The following is a 26,143-nucleotide window of genomic DNA, read 5'->3' on the forward strand; positions in this document are numbered from 1 at the left end:
AATCGCCTGACATACTGATAGTGACTCTTATGAGAAACTCCATCTGATGACACCCCTAACTGGAGATCTATAGGTAGTCTCGCTTCTCTCCCAAACATAAGGAAGTATGGTGAATAACCTGTGGAATCATGTTGGGTGCAGTTGTAGGCATGAACTAGTGCTTCTACTTGACGACTCCAAGTTCTCTTTTCAGACTCTGGCAGGGTCCCTAACATATTTAGCAAAGTTCTGTTAAACCTCTCAGGCAAAGCATCTCCTTCTGGATGATAGGGAGAAGTTCTTGTCTTCTTAATTCCCAAAACATTCATCATTTCTTTAATGAGGCGACTCTCAAAGTCTCTACCTTGATCAGAATGCAGTTTCTTAGGAAGACCATAATAAATCAAAAACCTTTCCCAAAGAACTCTAGCCACTGTACTAGCCTTGTGGTCCTTTGTTGGGAAGGCTTGAGCATAACGGGTATAGTGATCTGTTACAATAAGAACATTTCCAATGCCACGAGAATCTGGCTCAATGCACAAAAAATCCATGCAAACAAGATCCATGGGGCCTTCACTTTTCAGATGACCCATAGTGGCAGCTCGAGTTGGAAGAGTTTTCCTCTGTACACATCTAAAACATTTATGAATGTAGTCTTCTACATACTCTCTCATCTTTGGCCAATAACATCTATCCTGCAAGAGGCCAAACGTTTTTTCTATCCCAAGATGTCCGTGCTGATCATGCAAGGATGACAGAACAAGTTTTCTTAGTTTGGCAGGTAACACCAATTGTCTTCGATCTGGATGATTGTGGTATTTAACTACTCGAAACAGAAGTCCATCTTGAATTTGAAACTTATCCCACTCTCTATTTAGTGGACCAGACCATTCCCTAGGAATTCTCTTGAGTAAGTGTGGGCTATCAGTTTGAACAGCTTTTCGAAGTAGTCCAATTAAAGGATCTTGTTCCTGTGCATTTATTAATTCTTCAGGAGGTATTCGAGACCATCTGGCTAATTCCACTACAGATGGTTTACAATAATATACAGGCAGAGCTTGTGGATGACATCCCAATGAATCTACTGCTCTCAAATCTGAAAAAACAGAGGTTTCGTCTTTGAAGACACTGGTTTGGCAGAATGCTCTCACACCAAGTGAAGGAATTTCTTCCCATTGAGAATCACCTGTTTGTTCTGGTAGTCCTGGTCGTCGGGACATTGCATCAGCCCCTATATTCTTAGGCCCTGGCTTGTAACGTAACTTAAAAGTGTAATTTGATAGTGCAGCCAACCACCGATGACCGGTTGCATCCAACTTTGCTGTAGTCAAGATGTAGGTAAGTGGATTATTATCTGTTCGAACTTCAAATTCTACTCCATAAAGGTAATCGTGGAGTTTATCCACTACTGCCCATTTCAGAGCCAAGAACTCAAGCTTGTGGACTGGATAATTCTGTTCACTCTTAGACAAACTCCTACTTAGATAAACAACAGGTCTCAACCCTCCAGGGTACTCTTGGTGTAAAACTGCCCCCAAACCCACATAGCTAGCATCTATATGTAGCACATAAGGTTTCTCGGGATCTGCATAGGCCAAGACAGGTGCCTCAGTTAAATTTTTCTTTAAATTCTCAAACGCTTTGGAGCACTCTGATGTCCACCGAGTTCCCAAAGGAGTTTTTGCATTTAGTGGCTTTTTAGGATCATCTTCACTATGTTTCAGCAAGTCGTTTAGGGGTCGAGCTAACTGGGAGTATCCTTTCACAAATCTTCGATAGTATCCACAAAATCCAAGAAATGATCGAAGTTCACCAATGTTGTTAGGCTGTGGCCATGCGGTTACTGCTTCCACCTTAGCGGGGTCTGTAGACACCCCTTCTGCCGAGACCACATGACCTACATAGGTCACAGATGATTGCCCAAATCTACATTTCTCCGGACTTAACTTTAGGCCTTCTTCGTGAAGATGATCCAATACTTTCAGCAACCTTGTCTCATGTTCTTCCAAAGTACTACCGAATACAATAAGGTCATCTAGATAGACAAGACACTCACGTCCATTCATATCTCCCACAGTACGTTCCATTAGCCTTTGGAATGTGGCTGGAGCTCCACAGATCCCTTGTGGCATCCGTGTAAACTGATAGAATCCTAGTGGACAAATAAAAGCTGTCTTCTCTTGGTCTTCTTCAGTCATCCCTACCTGAAAATAGCCGGATCTCAGATCCAGAACACTGAACCAGTGGCTGCCATTAAGACAATGTAAAATCTCTTCAATTCGAGGTAGGTCATATTGGTCAGGTATAGTTCTTCGATTGAGAGTCCGATAGTCAATGCACAAACGTATAGACCCATTCTTCTTTCTAACCACTACAATGGGTGAAGCCCATGGACTGCGAGAAGGAACAATTATTCCAGCTTTTTCCATCTCAGCCAAAACGGCACGAACATCCTCAACATCACGAGGAGGCAATCTCCTAGAGCGTTCCCTAAAAGGGGCAGAGTCTGTTAGGCGAATGGTATGAAGCATATGTTTTGAACGTCCTACATCCATTTCTGCGGCAGAAAAAACTCCTGCACGGGCCTTCATAGCCTTCTGCAACCGCTCACATGCCTCCGTAGGCATTTAGATCCTTCAAAGTTAAATTGTAGTTTTTCTGTTTCTGTTTTTGAGAGAGAGAAACATTTACGAATAGCCAATGATGAGTCTACTACTGGATAAAGATATCCCAAAGTCTGATTAAAATCAATACCAACAGGGTATGGAGCCAAATTTTGGACCTTAACACTTAGCCACTGTAGTGGAGGCCCATCCTTTCTTCTGTGTAAGATTTCAGGTACCAAAATCCAACCCTGCTTGGTTGCTTCTTCATCTGGCGTTTCAAGAATAAAACAGTCCTCTTTGGGTCTGCCGTCAGGGTACACCACCAAACATTTTAACTCTTTCATCCCTCCTGGGGAAATGTAAGTCACTCCGGCAGAACGGTTGTAGCACTGACCAGCATATTGTCTCAAAGATATCTTTTCAACCTCCTGACGTAAAGTTGGGTGTAATGACTTGTCTATGTCTTGCCCCCCAACCTCCATCATGAATTTCCGTAGCAAATATTGTACATATTTTGTGTTGGTCCCTAGAATCATTGGGGCTTCGGAATCTTTGCAGGTTTCTGGGCAGATTAAAGCATTCACTTTCATGGGGTATATCATACTAGTATGTAACTGGACTATACTAATGACTACAGTGACAACTCCATCAACAGCACACCTATTTCCACCCACACCTCTTAAATCAATTTGAGAGGGAGGCTTGATTTTAAGATGTCTAAGGTAAGTATCATAAAAACTACGATAGATTATGGTGCACTGAGATCCAGTGTCCAACAGCGCCTGTGTAGAAATGTTACAAACTTTTACTCCAATAAAAGCCCTTGGCCCAGCTACATCATCTTCAGATAAATCAAAGGAAATATCAGTCATTCCCTTCTTCTGAGGGACTGTAAGGCTTCCCAAAAAATCACCAGCATATGAATGTATTTTGCTGGGGCAATCCTTTGAGAAATGGCCTATCTCTCCACAAGTGACACAACTCCCTTTTGGTCGAGTAGTATTTTGGAGTTTTAAAAGTAGTTTTGCTCTCTCCAACTCAGCCTTTACTTGGTCAGGCAGTCCATTCTCCATAAGCTCTTTCAACAAAGAATCTGCATTTCTGGAGTCTTCTATTTTCTTTTTAGTCTCACTTTTACCTATGCAAGCTTCACCAGACTTACGCACAGTGTGGAAACTCATTTCCTCTTCTTGAGTCCTTATCATAGGCATAAGGGCCTCCAATTCTTTTGGTGCTTGAGAGTGCAATTGGGCTCTGTCAGCCGTATTTAGTCAGTTCAGGATTTAACCCAACTGTTAGCGTGGATATTAAAACACACGCTAGCACACTGAGAAATATCCAGGACGTGACCCACTCAGGAAACAAAATAAGCAGGGTATCAGAACTTCCCAAAAGAATAGTAATTCAAAATATCTTCTTGAGGATAGAATTGATTTACAGGAGATAGCGTTCCTTTCTCAGGAAAATAGAAACAAACAAAGCTTATGTCCCTTTAAGCAGGTTGATAGTGGATAAATGAATATGCTTCTTTCTTGCAGGTTTGCAACAAACTAAGAATGTCCCTTTAAGCAGGTTGTTAGCAAACAAAATAATAATGTCCTTTTAGCAGTAATAAAGCAAACAAAAATAAAGTCCCTTTAAGCAGGTGTCCGCAAACAAATGTTAATGTCCTTTTAAGCAGGATTGTCAGCAAAGAAATGATAATGTCCTTATTAGCAGGATTAAAGCAAACAAAGATAAAGTCCCTTTAAGCAAGTGTCCGCAAACAAATGATAATGTCCTTTTAAGCAAGATTGTAAGCAAACAAATGATAATGTCCTTTCAAGCAAGATTGTAAGCAAGCAAATGATAATGTCCTTATTAGCAGGATTAAAGCAAACAAAGATAATGTCCCTTTAAGCAGGTGTCAGCAAACAAATGATAATGTCCTTTTAAGCAAGATTGTAAGCAAACAAATGATAATGTCCTTTTAAGCAAGATTGTAAGCAAACAAATGATAATGTCCTTATTAGCAGGATTAAAGCAAACAAAAATAATGTCCCTTTAAGCAGGTGTCCGCAAACAAATGATAATGTCCTTTAGGCAGATTAGCAGGCAAACAAGATTTGGAAGCAAGAGGCATTGGCAAAACAATGTCAAGGAGGATAGGGTCAGATTTCATAAGATTGTACTCACTCAGACAGGGACCGGCAGAAGAGAGAGAACAAACGGGCACCGAGTAAATCTCCCGCCGAGATTTAAAGGCAGAGAGAGGCCGCCACGTCATAGGGGTTGTCAGAGAATGCGTCACGTTGCCTAGCAACGTGACGTAGGAACCCAGAAGAGATCCGGGAGCCGCGGCGACACGGCGATGAACGGTGAATTCATGACATCACCCCCCCCCTCAAGGACCCCTCCGGGGGACAGGACCAGGCCTAGTAGGGTGGAACTTGTGAAAGGCCTTAATTAAGGCAGGGGCACGCACCTGCCGGGCAGGTTCCCAGGATCGTTCTGTAACAGGATAACCTTTCCAATGAATGAGATAATACAGTTTCTTACCACGAAGTTTGGAATCCAGGATGTGACTGACCTCAAATTCAGGTTGGCCATGAATCAAAAGAGGTGGAGGTTTGAGCAGAGGTTTAGAATACCTATTAGATAATACAGGTTTCAAAAGAGATACGTGAAATACCGGATGGGCTTTGAGGGTCTTGGGCAGAGCAATTCGGTAAGCAGTAGGACATACTTGACCCAGTATTCGGAAAGGACCCACATATCGTGGTCCAAATTTGGTGGAAGGCTGTTTGAGGCGAAGATGACGTGAAGAAACCCAAACCTTATCGCCAGGTCGATATTTGGGAGCCCTCCGTCGCCGAAGATCAGAATAGAACTTATAACGTTCAGAAGCCTTGGAAAGAAGAAGGCGTATCTTCTTCCAATGACGAGTTAACCTCCTGGCGGATAGATCAGAAGCAGGATTTTCAGTGGAAGAGGTGTGTAGAGGAAACGTTCTGGGTTGAAATCCATAGGCTGCATGAAAAGGAGAGGTCCGAAGAGAGGAGTTGTAACGTGTGTTATGAGCCAATTCTGCTAGTGGAAGGTAACCAGTCCAATTAGAATGATGATGATCCACATAATGCCTCAAATAAGTTTCAAGGCACTGGTTAACCCTTTCGGTTTGGCCATTAGACTCCGGATGATGTGAAGTAGACAAAGAGATAGTTGTTCCAAAGTGTTTACAGAGTGATCTCCAAAACCGAGAAACAAATTGTACTCCTCTATCCGAAACAATGTTCAGAGGGAAGCCATGTAATCTCACAATGTGTAAGAGAAAAAGTTCGGAAAGTCTTTTGGCAGATGGTAAACCAGGTAAAGGAATGAAGTGAGCTGTCTTAGTGAACCTGTCAACAACCACCCAGATAGTGTTGTTTCCAGCTGAAAGAGGAAGATCGGTAATAAAATCCATGGATAAATGGGTCCAAGGCTGATGAGGAATGGGTAACGGTTGAAGCAAACCGGAGGGAAGTTGACGAGGAGTCTTATTGCTGGCACACTGTGTACATACTGAGACATAATCTGTAACATCTTGAGACAGAGTAGGCCACCAGACATGTTGCTTGAGCCTTCAAGCGGTGTTACTGATGCCAGGATGTCCAGAGAGAGGACTGTCGTGAGCCCAATATAGAATCTTGGAACGAAGACGTTTAGGAACAAAGAGTAGGCCATCAGGAGGTTTGCAAGACAAAGGAAGATCCTTTTGAGCAGATTGTAAGTCATGTAACCACGAGGTTGATAACTGGGCTAAGACTTTATGAGGTTGAAGTATGGTACCAGATTCAGGAGTTGAAGTATCTTGAAATTGTCTGGAAAGGGCGTCAGCCTTGATGTTCTTAGAACCGGGAATATAAGACAGATTGTAATGAAAACGTGAGAAGAACAAAGACCAACGTGCTTGTCTGGAGTTCAGTCGTTTGGCCGTTTGAAGATAGAGAAGGTTTTTATGATCTGTGAGTATAGTAAACGGCAAAGAAGTGCCTTCCAACCAATGCCTCCATTCATCCAGTGCCATTTTAATAGCAAGTAACTCCTTATTACCTACATCATAATTTAATTCAGAAGGAGAAAATTTCTTGGAGAAGAATCCCACAGGGTGGATTTTTCCTGTGTCAGGTATACGTTGGGAAAGAACAGCCCCAGCAGCAACTGAAGAAGCATCCACTTCAAGAATAAATTGAAAATCCGGATTTGGGTGACGCAGGATAGGTGCAGAAGAGAAAGCTTTTTTGAGAGAATCAAAAGCTTCAACAGCTTCAGGAGGCCAATCTTTACAGTTTTGTCCTCTCCTGGTGAGAGACGAAAGAGGTGACGTTATAGTAGCAAAACCTTTGATGAATTTCCTGTAATAACTGGCAAATCCCAGGAAACGTTGCAGAGCTTTAAGAGAATCAGGTTTAGGCCACTCCAAAATGGCAGAGAGTTTAGTTGGATCCATTTCAAATCCTGATTCAGAGATTACATATCCCAAAAAGGGAATGGACCTTTGATGAAAAGAACATTTCTCCAGTTTGGCAAATAGATGGTTATCTCTTAAACGTTGAAGTACTTTCCTGACGTGATGTATATGATCTTGGTAGTTTTGAGAAAAAATTAATATATCGTCAAGGTAAATGATAACAAAAATATTCAAGAAATCCCGAAAAATCTCATTCACGAAGTGTTGAAAAACAGCAGGGGCATTACACAGCCCAAACGGCATGACAAGATACTCATAATGCCCAAATCGAGTGTTAAAGGCTGTCTTCCACTCATCACCCTTGCGCATACGGATAAGATTGTATGCTCCACGGAGATCGAGCTTGGTAAAAATGGTGGAACCTTGAAGATATGTGAATAATTCAGGTATTAGGGGTAAAGGATAACTGTTCTTGATGGTAATTTGATTTAACCCTCTGTAATCGATACAAGGTCGCAGTCCGCCATCCTTCTTTCCCACAAAGAAGAACCCAGCCCCTACAGGAGAAGAGGAGGGTCGAATGAATCCTCTGGCCAAATTATCTTTGATATATTCTTCCAAGGCTACATTTTCAGGCCTAGAAAGTGGGTAAGTTTTGCCTCGAGGATAAGGAGCTCCAGGGAGAAGATCAATAGGGCAATCAAATGAACGATGAGGAGGAAGACGTTCTGCTTCTTTTTTAGAAAAGACATCGACAAAATCTTGATACTGCGTAGGTAGAGGACCAGGAGTGTCGGTAGTAAGAGCAATAGTGAGTGGTATTTTAGTAAGTGGTTGAAGACAGTTAGTATGGCAAGATAATCCCCAGGAGGTGAGTTCACCATGGGTCCAAGAAAAGGTAGGATTATGTAACTGAAGCCAAGGAAGACCCAGGATTATGGGAAATTGAGGAGTAGTAATCACATCAAAACATATCCTCTCACAATGAAGTACTCCGACAGAAAAAAGTATGGGTATAGTAGTAAACTGGATGAGTCCGGAACCCAAAGGATCTCCACTAACAGTAGAGACGGAAACTGAAAACTTCTTTCTTAGTAAGGGAATAGTGTGAGTAGACACAAAAGTGGAGTCAATGAACACTCCTCCAGCACCAGAATCAATAAGAGCTTGGGTATGAATCTTGTTATCACCCAATTGAAGGGTTACAGGAACAAAGAGTTTATTATAGAGGGAATGAACTTGTTTTTGGCTTAACTTAGTTCCCTGGACAGAAGTTAAGCCCTGGCTTTTACTGGCCTGGTAGGACAATCCCTTAATAAATGCCCTTTAAGGCCACAGTATAGACACAGGCCAAGAGAACGTCTTCTCAAACGCTCAGTTTCGGTTAATTTTATGGTTCCTACTTCCATAGGTTCAGCTTGATCAGGAGAAGGAGAGGCAGTTGTTACCGGGTTAGAAAAACGAGGAGCCAGACGAAAAGGAGTTCGAGTTGAGGACCTCTGATTTCTTTCTCTTTCTTGTTGGCGTTCACGATATCTAGAATCAAGACTGATGCAAAGATTTATTAAGGCTTCTAGGGAGTCTGGAAGTTCCCGATACACCAATTCATCTTTGAGACGTTCTGAAAGTCCTTTGCGAAAAGCTGCTCTAAGAGCTCCCTGATTCCAATTAGTTTCAGATGCAAGAGTGCGGAACTCAATGGCATATTGAGACACTGATTGACCACCCTGACGTAGGTCTAATAGAGAAGCTTCAGCAGCGGAAGTCCTTCCAGGTTTGTCAAACACGTTAGAAAAAACAGAAAGAAAAGCATCCACATCCTGAAGTATAAGATCATCTTTTTCTAACAGAGGTGATACCCAGGCCAAAGCTCTTCCTTTCATTAAGGAAATAAGGAATGTAATCCGAGATGAGGGAGTAGCAAAAAGGGTAGGACTGTTACGAAAGTGAAGTCGACATTGATTCAAAAAACCCCTACAATCTTCAGGATTCCCATCATATTTATCTGGAAGAGGAATCCTAGGACTCAAATGTCCTTGTGATTGGTTGTTGGGAATAGGAGGAGGAGATGCCTCAATGTTAGGATTGGGAGGGATAGGAGCAACCAAGCTCTGTAATAATGTAGTGATTTGATCCAGCTTAGTATCCAAGGATTGCAAGTGGGTAGCATGAGATCCCAGTAACTGTCCCTGGTGAGTCACGGCCATGGATAATTCAGTGGGGTCCATTTATGGCCCGTTTGTAATGTCAGCCGTATTTAGTCAGTTCAGGATTTAACCCAACTGTTAGCGTGGATATTAAAACACACTCTAGCACACTGAGAAATATCCAGGACGTGACCCACTCAGGAAACAAAATAAGCAGGGTATCAGAACTTCCCAAAAGAATAGTAATTCAAAATATCTTCTTGAGGATAGAATTGATTTACAGGAGATAGCGTTCCTTTCTCAGGAAAATAGAAACAAACAAAGCTTATGTCCCTTTAAGCAGGTTGATAGTGGATAAATGAATATGCTTCTTTCTTGCAGGTTTGCAACAAACTAAGAATGTCCCTTTAAGCAGGTTGTTAGCAAACAAAATAATAATGTCCTTTTAGCAGTAATAAAGCAAACAAAAATAAAGTCCCTTTAAGCAGGTGTCCGCAAACAAATGTTAATGTCCTTTTAAGCAGGATTGTCAGCAAAGAAATGATAATGTCCTTATTAGCAGGATTAAAGCAAACAAAGATAAAGTCCCTTTAAGCAAGTGTCCGCAAACAAATGATAATGTCCTTTTAAGCAAGATTGTAAGCAAACAAATGATAATGTCCTTTCAAGCAAGATTGTAAGCAAGCAAATGATAATGTCCTTATTAGCAGGATTAAAGCAAACAAAGATAATGTCCCTTTAAGCAGGTGTCAGCAAACAAATGATAATGTCCTTTTAAGCAAGATTGTAAGCAAACAAATGATAATGTCCCTTTAAGCAAGATTGTAAGCAAACAAATGATAATGTCCTTATTAGCAGGATTAAAGCAAACAAAAATAATGTCCCTTTAAGCAGGTGTCCGCAAACAAAAATAATGTCCCTTTAAGCAGGTGTCCGCAAACAAATGATAATGTCCTTTAGGCAGATTAGCAGGCAAACAAGATTTGGAAGCAAGAGGCATTGGCAAAACAATGTCAAGGAGGATAGGGTCAGATTTCATAAGATTGTACTCACTCAGACAGGGACCGGCAGAAGAGAGAGAACAAACGGGCACCGAGTAAATCTCCCGCCGAGATTTAAAGGCAGAGAGAGGCCGCCACGTCATAGGGGTTGTCAGAGAATGCGTCACGTTGCCTAGCAACGTGACGTAGGAAACCAGAAGAGATCCGGGAGCCGCGGCGACACGGCGATGAACGGTGAATTCATGACAGGCTCTAAGAAAGATGGAACTGATCTTGCCTCCGTTTATTCATATCTTGTCGGGTCACTACCCCTTTTCGAAACAATAATACAAGCTGCTCATGTAATCTTAATAGAAAGTCAGATATCTTCTCTGTCTCTCGCTGCTTAAGTAACCGAAACTTATACAAGAGATCTTCTGGATCTTCAAATAGACTATATAAGGTCTTTAAGAAAGAGATTAACTCTACAGCAGTAGCTTCAGGGTGTTCCTCTCTATGGTGTTGCAACAATACTTGTGCTGGTGGCCTAACACTTTCTAAGAGGCGGACACGCTTCACTGTCTCTGGGCAACTCCATTCTTGCAGCACCATGTTAGCATGATCACACCATGCCGCAATACCCTCCTCTCCTAAGGGTACAGGAAGGTTTCCTGAAAATATCTTTAGTTTCCGGTAACTGTATGTATGTGAGCAGTCTGTGATGCTTGTAAGCCAACATCTTCAGAACTTCAGATAGACTAGACTCCATATTAGATTCATTTTGAGATCCTCTAACACCCTGAACATCATTTTCCTTGACTATATGCAGTTCTGATTTTATGGCATAAATGAGGGGTAGTCTGACTGAAGGTAGCCCTAGTAGCTGTAGCTCAGAGTGGTTGGGTACTTTTAAGAAACATTGGTTGGTGTCTATTAATATGCTACCCCAAGTGTTATCTGGTACTCTTTTGAATGCTACTATCTTAGGGTACTCTCTTAGTTGAAGTGCTCTCTGGAGTGACTCACATAGTTTATCTCGACTGGTTCCTACTGGTATCCGAGTCACAGCCACTGCCTGCTCAATTGGTACCTTTTCCTGCATTGCCCACTCTCTCACCTCTTCTAATTTTAAAAGATGCATCTCTTCTGATTTTGCCCCGCCTCTCGATCTCAGCAGTGCCTCCATCTGTAACACCCTTTCCTGACCTTCCCTGAGGTGGGTGATAGTGTAATGCTGTCTACCTGTTTCGTGTATGAGAACTAAGCCTCCGCAGAGTGGGTGTAGGAGGGGGGTTGAAATCAGGTATATAAGGGATGCCTGTATGACGCAGTGCCTCCACCTATAGGGGACACCCTAGAATTATAGGGTGTGGGGTCCTATAAGATTTTAGTACAAAAAGAAAAACAAGTAATAACCACACAAGAAATCTTCAAATAAAATGTTGCTTTGATTATTATAAAGTGTTTAACCAATAACATACAGTGCAACAAATACAAATAATAATATTAATCACAATATCTTCTTATGACATCAGTATACCTTTTTTTTAACTCAGAAGTCCTTCATGAGCTCATGAAATAATAACATAACTGTTGTTGTAAAATACTTTGAAGTGGTGCTGTACAATGCAATTTCATATACTTAATAGAATTTAGTTGAGGTAATTATCCCTTGCTGCTTGTGAACGAAGCTAGAGAGCGCTGCTTGTGATCGATGCAGTGCGCAATAAAACTTCTCCTCAGAAATACTGAGTAACATAAATCTCTACCTTATTACTGAATTTCAGCAATCCACTTGCCTTATACTGCAAAGTCAGTCACTTTTTTACTACAAACAGCTGCAGAAATCTCACAGTTATGCCCTTATGTAATGTAGCTTTATAAATCCAGTCAGTGTATTTGTGCAAACTGTTCAGGCAGAATAACTTATAGGATATTCTCTGGGTTATCTCTTTAATATACATCACACTCAGTTACTTCCTTATGTAATGCAGCTGTGCAATCCATTTAGTGTATTTATGCAAACTGTTTAAGCAGAATAACTTCTAGAATATTCTCAGGGTTATCTCTTTAATATACAACAACTCTGCAGCACATCACACTGTTACTTTCCTTATGTAATGCAGCTGTGCAATCCATTTAGTGTATTTATGCAAACTGTTTAAGCAGAATAACTTCTAGAATATTCTCTAGAATATTACAACAACTCTGCAGCACATCAGATATGACTAGTATATCTTTTCTCTTGCATTTAGTTAACATGAAGTTATGGAGATCTTAAAACAGCAGATAATGGCTGACACTCACAGTACAAATAAAAGGTTCAAACTTCTGTCTTCAGCAGCCACATGTAGCAATGTCTGAACTGTCTCTGGAATCCATGCATTAGTCTTAATAACTTCTTTCAGCTTGGAAACAGCAACTTTCTTCCCCCATTTCAAAGTCTGTGCAAAGCTCCACACTTCTCTTAACACCTAAGAAATCTCCTCCCCCTTCCCAGATGGCATTTCTCTTCCTCAATACAACTATTACAGCAGCCATCTTGGGTAAGCGCAAGGTATATAATGGTATATAAATGTGGATATAGGAGAACTTTAAATTCCCTCCAGTTCCTTCACATAATGGTACTTATGATGGTACTTATGATGGAGCCCTTCTGGTGTATTTATTCAATGACCATTCCCCTAGTACTGTAAACATAATTTATAAAAATTATATATGGGCTTTTTCATGGTAATGGTAAGCAAGCTGTGGAGCTCACTGCAAATGGGGTAATGGCTGCAGATTCAGTGGATAACTTGTATTAAAGGGACAGTCTAGGCCAAAATAAACTTTCATGATTCAGATAGAGCATGTAATTTTAAACAATTTTCCAATTTTCCAATTTACTTTTATCACAAATTTTGCTTTGTTCTCTTGGTATTCTTAGTTGAAAGCGTAACCTAGGAGGTTCATATGCTAATTTCTTAGACCTTGAAGCCCACCTCTTTCAGATTGCATTTTAACAGTTTTTCACCACTAGAGGGTGTTAGTTCACATATTTCATATAGATAACACTGTGCTCATGCACGTGAAGTAATCTGGGAGCAGGCACTGATTGGCTAGACTGCAAGTCTGTCAAAAGAACTGAAAAATGGGGCAGTTTGCAGAGGCTTAGATACAAGATAATCACAGAGGTTAAAAGTATATTATTATAATTGTGTTGGTTATGCAAAACTGGGAAATGGGTAATAAAGGGATAAAATCTATCTTTTAAAACAATAATAATTCTGGTGTAGACTGTCCCTTTAAATAAAACCTGTATACATGGTTATTAGAGCTTTTGTAAAAGGGTAGATATAGTATTTTACAACCGCCAATTTACTTAACTTTTATTTTTTTAAGTCTGGAATATTTGTGAAATCAGAGCAATTGGTCTTATTACAACCCCATGATTATTATTTACAATGTGACTACATTATCAGAGGGAGCTTTTAAATGCATTGTATTCTACCATAGCAGTGGAGAAAACCAACTAGGAAGAGTCTAGGCTCTGGAGAAATCTTCATCCCCATGATTATTATATACAGCATAGCCAAATGCTGTTTCCAGCTTTAGCCTCCACTAAGGACAAACATCATGCTGAGCTTTGGCTTTTTGCACATCCACTGCTCTCAGTCAACACAGTATATTTGCATAATCAACAAATGCAAGATAACAAGACAATGCAATAGCACTTAGTCTGAACTTCAAATGAGTAGTAGATTTTTTTCTGACAATTTTCAAAGCTATGTCTATTTCCACTCCCCCTGTACCATGTGACAGCCATCAGCCAATCACAAATGCATACACGTTCCATGTGACAGCCATTAGCCAATCACAAATGCATACACGCTTATTCTGTGAATTCTATTCTATTTGTAGCTAACCACCATATAAAGCTAAAAAAAAGGTCTATATTGATATTACATTTTGTGCCAACATTGTGGTATCATACATGCCACATGCATTCCTGTAACAGCCTGTTAAGCATCTAACCTATTACAACAATAAAACCTAGTTAAATGGTCCTTATTTCTATATAAAAAAGTAGATCACTGCACATGCAGAATGTTATGACTATGCATGTGCTCTGACAAATTTAAAGGGACACTTACGTCAAAATTAAACTTTCATGATTCTGATAGAGCATGCAATTATAAACAACTTTCCAATTTACTTCCATTAACAAAATGTGCACAGTCTTTTTATATTTTCACTTTTTAAGTCACCAGCTTCTACTGGTTACTCAAAATATGTATATGTATCCAATCTTTGCTGATGTACCCTAAAACTGTTGTATTAATGAGATTACACTGTTTGATTTACCTTTCTATATAATTAGAATGACTACCACCAGACAAAAATGAAAAACTGAATGTACCTCTGTTTTTCAAATGTTTTTTAAAACTTAAAGGAACATGAAACCCAAATTTTTTCTTTCACGTTTTAGATAGACAATACAATGTTACACACCTTTCTAATTTACTTCTATTATCTAATTTTTTTCATTCTCTTGGTATCATTTGTTGAAGGATCAGCAATGCACCAATGGTTTCTAACTCAACTCATGGGCGAGCCAATCTCAATCGATACATATATATGCAGCTACCAATTAACAGCTAGAACCTAGGTTCTCGGTTGCTCTTGAACTTGCGTAGATAAACCTTTCAGCAAAGGTTTACAAGTGAAGCAAGCAAATTAAATAATATAAATAAATTGGATTTTTTTATAATTGTATTCTCTATCTGAATCATGAAAGAAAATTTTTGGGTTTCATGTCCCTTTAATAAAAAAAAAAATGCTTCTGCCTGGAGTTCAAAGTTATTTCCTGAAAACAACATAAACAAAAAAAACAACATAAAATTGTTTTTAAAAACTAAATTTCAATGATTAATGGCAAGCAAAATGGAGATTTCGGGGGTTTATTTATGATTTTACTGGTTAAAAGACCTGTATGTTGATTGTTTTTATAATGTATAGATAAGGTGACGTGTGCCATTAACCTCTTGTGACCAAAACCATAAATATTTGTGGGGATGACTCTTTAAGAGATTTGAACAAGGTATTAGTGGTATAATGGGCATGTGTGTTTGTTGGTTTATTAATTTGGCTAAATTTATTAGTGTGAAAGTGCTTATTTTTATTATTATTTTTTAACTCCTTCATGCCTGGGTCAAGTGTTAAACATCAAAATGAAGTTCTGATGTAAACTCTTGCTTTAAAAATGAAATCATGCAATTGGCGATTGGTATCATATGATTTCAAGGGTGGGATTGGATCATGGGGGACTGCCTATGATGCTTGTCACCCCATTGTTAAAGTGCTGGAGGACACCAGATCAGTTAGGACGCTCCATGCTGTACTAACAGTGTTAAAGCTCAACACTGTTAGGACGGCATGGAACATCCTAATGGCGTTAAGCTGTTAAATTGAATTGATTGAGCAAGTATTGTTGGTATCTGTTTGGTGACATTGCTTCCAGGTGTTATCTAATATGACGAGGTAATGTCAGTGCCCATGTGCAAAACCAATGTTACATTCCAAATATTTTTGGATACTCAGTAATAAATTGAGAAGGGCTGATTATGATCAGAAAAACAGGACCATCAGATGCTAAGTATAGGATAATTTTAAGTACTAACAAAAAATTCCTGAGCAAACAGAGATACAAGGGCTAAAAACTAAGCTTTAATTTCACAAAGTTAAAATGTAGGCAAGCATGAGGGATAACAAAAAGGAATCCCCTGACATGTTCCGCTTCTCATTGGTGGATTAATCACAAAGTCCATGTCTTATTTAAATCCCCAATGACCACTCAGAAAAATCCTGCTGTCACACCCCTTATTTGCTAAGGTGGTATCATAATATTTCGGCCGATGGCGACATATAAAAAAACATTAAAACATATATTTATAAAAGCAATACACATATACTAAATAAAAACTATGCTTGATGATTTTGTCAATATTAACTAGCTCATAGAATTTTTGAAAGAAAGTTTTTTTTATATACTAAATAATTGTCCAGTAAAATTAGAAATTTCCCATTCTAAATTCATTCCTTTGGGATGTCTTGTTTCTAATCTAAACATCCAAAACAATTCTCTCTTAGTAAGCTGCTTGCATCTATTGTTAAAATGTTTGGCTTCAGACCCTGTCACGTAGTTCTCGTGATGTTTGACCTGTATATTGTTGATGGCATAGGTTACATTCCAACAAATGAACTACCCACCTCGTTCTACATGGTGTATAAAATTTAATATCAAATGTTTCTCCTGTAGCTGTAGAATGGAATTTGTTTCCTGTAGCTGCTACTTTAATATGTTTTGCAACGCATTTAGTAACATTTATAATTTCCATTGGCATAAAGCCAAGTTTGTGATTGTTTTTTGATTTCACAAATCATGCTGGAAGATAGATAACATAGAACCCAAATTAACAGGTTTTATTGATACATATTTACACTCCTTAAAGGGACAGTCTACCATAGAATTGTTATTGTTTTAAAAGATAGATAATTCCTTTATTACCCATTCACCAGTTTGGCATAACCAATACAGTTATATTAATATACTTTTTACCTCTGTGATTACCTTGTATCTAGGAATCTTCTTCCAGTCCCCTGATCACATGACTGCGACTGATTATTATCTATTGTCTTAAATTTAGCATTGTGTTGTGCTAAATCTTAAATAACCCCCTGTGCCTGAACACAGTGTTATCTATATGGCCCACGTGTACTTTCTGTCTCTTTGTGTTGAAAAGAGATTTAAAAAGCCTGTGATAAGAGGCAGCCATCAAAGGCTTAGAAATTAGAATATGAGCCTACCTATGTTTAGTTTAAACTAAGAATACCAAGAGAAAAAAGCAAATTTGATGATAAAAGTAAATTGGAAAGTTGATTGAAATTAAGTCCTATCTGAATAATGAAAGTTTAATTTATACTAGACTGTCCCTTTAATCACTGAAGCCAATTTCAGATCATGTCCTAACAAATGTAAATGTATTTTGGCCTAAAATCTATTTGCTGTTTAGCCTGTTGTTTAGTACTCTCCAGAAAATGTTTAGAATAACCTCTTCTCAAAAGTCTATTACTTAATTCTTCAGTTTTCGAAATGTACTGGTTACAATATTTCCATGATGGGCAAAAGCTTTTAAAGTCAAATCCAGCAAATTAATTTGTTCAGAATTACTTTCTCCTGTGAATTCTAAGCCCATGTCAATTCATAGTAATGTATTCCATAAAGTCAGGAAAAATATGGTCTCCTTTCTCATTTTTGAATTTTTTTAAATAAGGCCTTTTATTATCCTTATGAATTTTCAGGACATGATAGAAAATGGGGATAACTGGATGGCTTGGAGTCAACTTGTCTATACTCTCTCTGGAAAATCAACCTAGGGCAGCCCCTTCCTGTAAAAAAATTATTAAATCCTTTTTGAATTTATTTATGGGATCAAAACTTAATTTACGATAAATGGTTTTAATCTGATCATTGTCTGATTGCTTCGAAGAGTCAACCTTATTAAAAATTACTATCGTACCGCCGTTATTGGCATTTCTAATGACAATCTGTTGATTCTTTTTTTATTTTGAACACATTTTTTGAAAAGCGGTAATGTGAGGCCCTCGATTTTGTATGGGATAAAAATCCTTATTTGTTATTCTAGGAGGTATGACCTCATGCAAAACATGACCGTCATTAAGGTCATTGCAATCAGATAGATTTTTTTAATACCTCCAAAGCATAATAGTCTTTAAAGTCCATAGTTGGAATCCCTGGAGCAGATAATCCTTTATATTCAGATTGTATATCCTCTCAAGATGGTAATATAGATGTTCTGCTATTGTTGAATTCATTGAAATGTTTCTTAAGCGTAAGGTTACAGATAAATCTACTGACATCTATCAAAGTGTCAAAGACTGAAAATGTATTCTTTGATTCAAATCAAAGACCTCTTGAGAGAAGGGAAATTCTTCTTTTGTTAAAACATTCTAGAGATTTATTATACTGAGAGTGTCTTTTACTTCTTCATTTTTTTGGTTTCTCTTTTTCCTTTTTTGAGATCTTCTAGTCCTACGTCTAAAGGGAGATCAAGTTGTTTTTTTAACCTACCATTCGATGTATAATACATCTCTTGCACTTCCTCTTCTGAAGTGAATCCACATGTAATGTTATGTAAGGTTGTTGGTTCAGGATCGGATGAATCCTTTTCTATTGAGATGAAAACTTTTCTTTCCCTAAAAGGTTTTTTTCTTCTTTAATATGGATCTTGGTGCTTTCTGTGGTCCGGATTCATCTACCTTTTTGTTATTATTCTTACCACTGATTAACCTATGTGTGTGTCTAAACGCTCTAGAATATTGAGGCCAAATATGTACATTATTAGATTTGTAATCTTGGCAAGCTTTTTCAAACTTAGTCCCTTTTACATCTGCAATTTCTGTGTCCAATTTACTTATATTTTCCTTCATATTTCCTTTAAAGATGCTGTAATTTTCATGGGTTTTAAAGGACTTTAGAGATTGTTTCTGTTTTTGTATGGTGTCCTTTTTTTTTTTTTTTTTTTAAATCTCGTCTGCATTGTTTGTTTTATCAAGGATTTTTATCAGGGTACTAGAACAGGTGAAGAATGCCTCATTCCATTCCGGTCTTGTTCTTCAAAATGGTATGTGGGGTATTTCTTTAAGCGAAGGCCTTTAGGGACCCTGTTTGACTCTAAATAATGTTCAAATGTTACAATATCCCACATCAAATCTGTCATTAGAAGCTTATCCAATGCAGTAAACTTCATTTTTAAATCAGACCCACTATTTGGGGCATTGTCACTGGTATTAAAAATGTCAAAATATGCTTTACATGCAGTGGCATCAAAAAGTGATCCAGTAGTTCTAGATAAATTACCCTGCATGCTTGTAAGTGCACAATGTATATTATGACTATTTATTAATAATCTCATAAAATTTAGTTGTGTGAATAAATCGTAGAATAAAAAAATCAGTTTTAATATGTATCGTCTCCTTAGGGTACCAAAAAAGAGGACCCAGACAACATATTATTGTTAATATTTAAAGAGAACTTTTGTATTTACAATAAGAGTTAGTCCTATAGATGTTAGTAGTAAAAGAAAGCACAGTCATGTACTGAATAAATATTTTTGTAAAAAATGTTCTCAACTTTAAAGCAAAATACTGTACAAATAAGTGTTCATTATAGGAAAAGAATCAAATCTTATACCTCAAAAGTTTTTATGTTTATCAACCCTAAGACGTGCTTCCGTGTTTCCTTTTCACACCGACAGTGCTATCTGTGCTGGCCGTAGATCGTGTCCTCAGCGTCATCAGGGTTAGCAGCTACTCGTGAAATTACTGGAAACTAAGGAAATTCTTTTTTGTTATCCCTCATGCTTGCCTACATTTTACATTTTTTAAATAAAAGCTATGTTTTTAGAGCTTATATCCGTGTGCTCAGGAATTTTTTGTTTGTACTTGAGCTTTAGCGGATTGGCCCGGTCCGCATCACTGACACACCATTTGAATTGTGGGTATGGTAGTTTTCCTTAGTCTCCAGTAATTTCCCAAAGAAGATGTATCGAGTAGCGGCTAACCATGATGACATCACACGCATAGGATAATTTTTCACTCATTGAAAAAGGTGCTATTGATAAAAAATGTCAATAGATGATTGTGATTTTATAGGCATCAAAAAGGCTCACTCGCAGCCAATTATGAAATGATGAGTGTTACCAACCACCATATGATTAAACTCTAGAGATCAAAGGCACTAATAATGGGAGCTAGCTGAACAAATCAGGTGAGCCAATACAAGAGGCATATGTGTTAAGCCACCAATCAGCAACTGGCTCCCAGTAGTGCTTTTCTGCTCCGGAGTCTAACTAGGTATGCTTAACAATGTCAATATAAATAAACTGAAAAGTCTCTGAACATTACATACGCTCACTCACTGGTTTTCAATCCTGTCCTCAGGCTTCCCCAACAGGCCAGGTTTTCTGGATCACCTTGGGTAAGAGCAGGTAAAATAACCATGTTTATTAATCAGCTGATTATTTCACCTGTGCTCCAGTTCAGACAACCTCAAAAAGTGGCTTGTTAGGGAGGTCTGAGGACAGGTTTGAAAACCAGTGCTCTAACTGAATCACTAAAGTTCATTTTTGAATTTTTTTATGCCTTTAACCCTTTGAGTGCTAAGCACTTTCCCACCTGGGTGCTAAGCTGTTTTGAGGTTTTTATTTTCAGATCCCCAAGACTTACACTGTTGGAAAGGTTAGGCGATTACCTTTCCAATGGTGTGTCTTGGGGGTCTGTAGCTGCTTAGATGCCTGAGATACAGCGTTCTAAGCAGCATGCCCCCTTTTCCTATACTTAACATTGTATTTTTTAAATAAAGCTGCGCTGTGATGTCACCACGCATAACGTGAAGCCCCGGTGATGCCTGTCACTATACAGGCCCGATAGCCGGGGTAGGAGGGGGTGGGAGTCCCCAGATTTCCCTCAAGGTGGGAGAGTGCTAGCGACGACTCTGAGCCGTCGTTAGCACCTGAGTGGGAAACTCTGCGACGGCTCAGAGCTGTCGTTAGCACTGATATGATAGATGAGTTAGCATCTAGTATTTTAGAAAAAAAAAGAAAAATATGGCATCTATTTTGTAGATTGTTGTTGCATTGATTTAAGTAATTGTTTCTTTTAAAATTGTTAAGATTAGATTTGTTGGTTAAAACACTGTAGATTTCATTTATGTGAAAATTAGGCTGTTATATGAATGTAATAAACAAATAACATGCTGAAACTTGCTACTTGACAGACTAAGCAAATATGTGCATACCATTATAGTTTAAATTATTTTAGAGTTTGTCTCAAGGGAAAAATGAGGAAATTCTAGTTAAATGAAAATACCTTAAATTATTCCTCTGAATAAGTTGAGTTGTTATATGGAGTTACACAAGCAATTAAATTGTCTGTAAAATTTAACTGACTTTAGACTCAGACGTTTAGTATTATCTTGGTCAATACACCTCAAGTAGAACATAGAACATGGTTGGCAAGCCTTTTTTTAGACAGTGTGCCAAAATTTGTTTGCCAATGGCACATATTTGTACAGCTGCTATAAAGTAAGGAATCCTCAATGCATAAACCTGAATTCTATACAATATGTATTCTAGTCTTGAGTTACACAAATATATCACTATTAAATGGCATATTCAAATACATTCTGGGCCTAAACAAAATACCTAATAACAGTGGTCCAAAATATAAGCACTCCTTAGATCAGTTGTACATAAACTGATAATTTTCAGTAGCATTTACAGCTGGTGCAAAATAATAACTTCAGACTTGTTCCACTTATAGGAAAACATTCAAAGACAAAATTCTTTGCTCATCTCAACAAGCATTGGGGTCAGTCAAAGTCCTTTTATTTAATGATATATTTGTAAAGATTTTTGTAGATAGACTCTATTATGTGTAGTGATACCCAATTATGCTAGCGCATATGAGGTTGCAAAAAAGTGATGATACAAATTCACTGTCATGTATAGCATTTAACACCCACTGTTAAGAGATTTCCCCATCATAAAGATGGAATTCTATAGATCCCACATGATTATAAATTTGTAGTTTGACCAAAAAAACATTTGGATATTTATAAAGATTAACCCTTTCGCTGCTAAGCCTTTTTTCACCCAAGTGCTGGGCCAATTTTGAGCTTTTTTTGCTACCTACATTTAAACCCTATTGGAATTAAAATTTCAGTGAGTGACTCACACAAATGTATATATTGTTTTTTTCAGCAGGTCCAGCCGATTTACAATATGCCATTATTATATTTATAATTAATGGCATGTGAAATAGCTGCTGCAAAAACTAATTTTTGCGTAGATTTTAGTAAATAATATTGAAAATGTCTAAGTGACCACTGCTGTTACTATGATGAATTTATTAAATTGTTATCACGGCAGCCATATGTGAAATAGGGGCCCATATGGGCTTTTGAGGGTTATAATATAGATTAGAGAGGTCCCAATGTGCAGTACAGAAATAAAAGCGCTTTTTTTCCTTGCACAATGATTACCTGATTATAAGACAAGTCATTTTTTTTTTTAAGAGAGGGACTTGTCTACTAGAAAATAAACTTTACTAGGGCTCTCTAGACATACCTGCTTTTATTTTATTGTGCATATAATGTAATATCCCCAAGCAAATCAGCATGTGGTTTTTTACTTTATTTTTATAAGATCTACTCCTCTAAGACCACTGCCATTTGAAAGAGCAGGCAATTCTCATTCAAATTAAGGGTCTTGGAGGTTTGTAGCTGCTACAGGAGCTGAGATAGAGGGGTTTGAAGTAAACCCCCCCATACGTGGTGACATCACCTGCACACCCATAAATCCTTGGAGTGAATTTAACTTATTTCAGAATTTAATCACAAGAATATATCTGTAATCATGACAAGTTCTGTCCCCAAACTAATATAAATGCAATGTGATAATATGCGTAAGGCATTTAAATAGTTAATCTTATTTTAATACAAATATAAAGCTTAACATTTTTTTTATATATTAAAGTCACAAAAGCACTACATTTTGAATTTGGGATGGAGAAAAAAATTGAAATGTGCTTATCAAAGATAGAGAACTTCCCAGTGTTTACTATAAAAGTGTTTTTATATAATAATGTGGCATGCTGTAGAATGTGTAATATATTTACAGGTATTAATTTGCTGCCTATTTTATTTGAAAATTTCTCTCAAAAATGTCCCCATTTAGGAAACAATCAGAGGTTGGATCTCCCAATGGTGGAACCTGTATTTCAGCACAACAGGTGAGGGAAGTAAGTATTTGCAAAGTGTAGGAGGGACTTATGGGAAATGGGAAAGCTAGAACATTTTGTTTGATATAGTCTTCAAATTATAGAGAGTTAAAATATTCTTATGAAAAGTAGTTTTGTCTAATGGCTTGACAAATCCTGGGAGCCAGAAAGTCATGGAAACTGACATTTCATATCTGGCTCCTCCTATATGTATTTATATGTATATTAAACCCTTCTTAGGATATTCAATGACTTACTCTAAAAGTTCACATAAATGTGTCAAACCAATTTTAGAACAGACATTTTAAAATTTATTATACTCATTTGTAATTTTAATACTACATAAATAGTAATATTTAAAAACTACAAAACTACAAATATGTATAGATACTGTAGATAGTAAAGATGTGCATGTGCAACATTTTTAATTTGGCTGAATCTTTTTGTTCCAAATACTTCGTAATCGAAATATTCGGCACCCTGTATCTTGTTTTTTTTTTTTTAAAACAAATATTGACAATTTGTAGAACACTTACATACATTTTTGTTAAACAAATGTACATTTTCCACTGCTACAGTTGGGAGCCGCCACGCTAGGTCTCCTCTTAGAGCGGCCAGGGCTCTGTGAAGAAGAGGAGCAGGTTTTTAAAACAAAATGAATATCCATGTTTAATGAATGAATGTGTATTCAAAACTAAACAAATGCACATGTCTATTATGTAGATAGATATACACATACATACATATACTGTATGTTTACATATAAGCCCAGTACAATTTCTTATTATTAATGGGCATTTAATTCAACAAAACAGAAAATGTATGATAATAGATAATGTCTTGTCAAATTTTATCATTTGTACCACCAGGAAAAGGCCCCTGCATCCCTAAACAATTACCTCCATTGACTAAAATATAATCAAGCCCTGGTTGCAGTGGCGTAGCATGGGTTGTCAGCGCCCAGGGCAAGGTAAAAATTGTGCCCCCCTAACCCATTAGCACTGACTGAGTCTCTTCCACCAGTACAGTAGGTAACAATGCAAACACTCATACTGAAATTTGTCTGATCAATGTGACTCACTGCATTGGGAACCCTTGATTACAACAAGCATCTCTTCTCTTGTCATTACAGCTGAGCCTTGGCCATGCCTCGTGTATACGTGCTGCCCTGCACTCTGTAACTTCATTATAACTTTTACATGCTATGGCTGATACATAGCATTTAAAAGTTATAATGAAGTAAGTTACAGAGTGCAGGGCAGCACGTATACCCAAGGGCCAAGGCTCAGCTGTAATGACATGAGAAGAGATGCTTGTTGTAATCAAGGGTTCCCAATGCAGTGCGTCACATTGATCAGACAATTTTCAGTCTGAGTGTTTGCAAATTTCAGGGTGTTCCTGGGCTGGACTGTGTTAACATTCCTCTTAGCATGTTTAATCCTGCATTGTGAGATAGTGATAGTGACAATTTGTAGTCAATATAGCCACCGACATCCCTTTATCTCTCCTATTCCTATCAGCCATAGCATGTAAAAGTTATAATGAAGTTACAGAGTGCAGGGCAGCACGTATACACAAGGCAGGGCCAAGGCTCAGCTGTAATGACATGAGAAGAGATGCTTGTAATCAAGGGTTCCCAATGCAGTGCGTCACATTGATCAGACAATTTTCAGTCTGAGTGTTTGCAAATTTCAGGGTGTTCCTGGGCTGGACTGGGTTAACATTCCATTCCTCTGAGCATGTTTAATGGCTGCATTATGAGCTAGTGATAACTTGTAGTCAATATAGCCACCAACATCCCTTTATCCTCTCCTCCAGGCTCCCACATTACTTACCTTTTAAAGTCACGGGCGGGCACAACGCCCTAGAGACAGTCTTCCTCCACTTCTTGCTCCCTTGGTCCCTCCTGACCTGCGTGCTGGGAGTGGGAGGAGTCAGGACCCGACTTGCTAACTAGTGACATAAACCGTAACGCTGGTCAGCAGGTAACGTTCGGACAGAGTCGGATTACACTTACAGGCGGCACAGACTCACAGACGACACTGACTGACAATTGAAGTTCACACTTGCTTAAGACTCAAGACAGAACAGCAGGGCACCTGTTAGAATGTTTATCCTCCCTGTTCCCTTTGCCTGCCAAGTTGTCAAAGCGCCGCTGGAGTCTGGGACTGACTGTCACAGTCTACTATATGGTGGAGGCTTTGCGCCCCCCATAATTATGCGCACGGGGCAACCGCCCCTGTGGCCCCCCCCCCACGCTACGCCACTGCCTGGTTGTACTTTAAACCTCAGTATAGTAGAGCAGAGATAGAGTAATACTAGTTGAGTACAATGGCTTCAAGTCCAAGTAAGCAGATTTATACCAATGCACCGTAAAAGGGACAGTAAGACCACTTACACTTCTAGGCAGAGGATAATTTGGTGTTGTCTACTCTGCAACCCACTTGTGCATATGCTAACTACATGCTCACTCACTCAATACTACCAACCTACAAACATTAAAGGAGAAAAAATGGAAGGCACTTCACACCAAGGTTTGTTGCAGATAAAATCCAAAATTTATTGGAATGAAAAACACGGTAAATACCAATCCAAGAGTGAGGACAGAATGACAAAGCTACGCACAGTCAGACTATAGTGTGGACACAGGCAACAGTCAGACGCGTTTCGCACCCCCTACAGGCGCTTACTCATAGACCTAGTACATGTCTATACTATGTGCTATATATATATATATACACATACCCTGTTAATTAAAAAAGAAGTTAACCCTGTAGTTCCCATACACAGACAGGGGCAAAGGTAAAACCAATGTATATAAATGCTATAGCAAGCAATCTATATGTACAAGCAGAACTATAGACAGTTCAAATAAATTATCAGACCTAATAGTAACAAACTGAACAGTATATTTAAAGAGACTATCTTTGTTTAATTTAAATGTCAGTGTACAAAAAGATAAAGGATAGGAGGTGAGGTGTTAGATTATATGTTTTCACTTTATCCATGTATGAGATAAAACAATGTGTGACTAACAGCTGCTAAAGTCCTAAAAATATGAACTATTGTAAAATTAATTTTAAATAGTTGATAACTCATAAAAAAAAGGAATGGAGGGATAGTAGGACATTGTTCATCACATACACATCAAAGCGG

At 38.3% G+C, this 26,143-nt stretch overlaps 1 protein-coding gene across 6 annotated transcripts in view; it reads left to right on the forward strand.

The window, feature by feature from the left end:
* The window catches only part of LOC128638491 (probable pleckstrin homology domain-containing family N member 1), a 324,001-nt gene that overhangs the window by 78,285 nt on the left and 219,573 nt on the right, over nucleotides 1–26,143 (forward strand). For 5 of the 6 annotated variants that reach the window (XM_053690476.1, XM_053690472.1, XM_053690475.1 and 2 more), the window contains one exon: nucleotides 22,945–23,008. In XM_053690476.1, coding sequence (XP_053546451.1) covers nucleotides 22,945–23,008 — 64 coding nt within the window. The remainder of the gene's footprint in view (nucleotides 1–22,944; nucleotides 23,009–26,143) is intronic. The other variant, XM_053690474.1, reaches the window with a different exon arrangement.

The sequence above is a fragment of the Bombina bombina genome, chromosome 8, assembly GCF_027579735.1.
Source record: "Bombina bombina isolate aBomBom1 chromosome 8, aBomBom1.pri, whole genome shotgun sequence".
Lineage (NCBI taxonomy): Eukaryota > Metazoa > Chordata > Amphibia > Anura > Bombinatoridae > Bombina > Bombina bombina.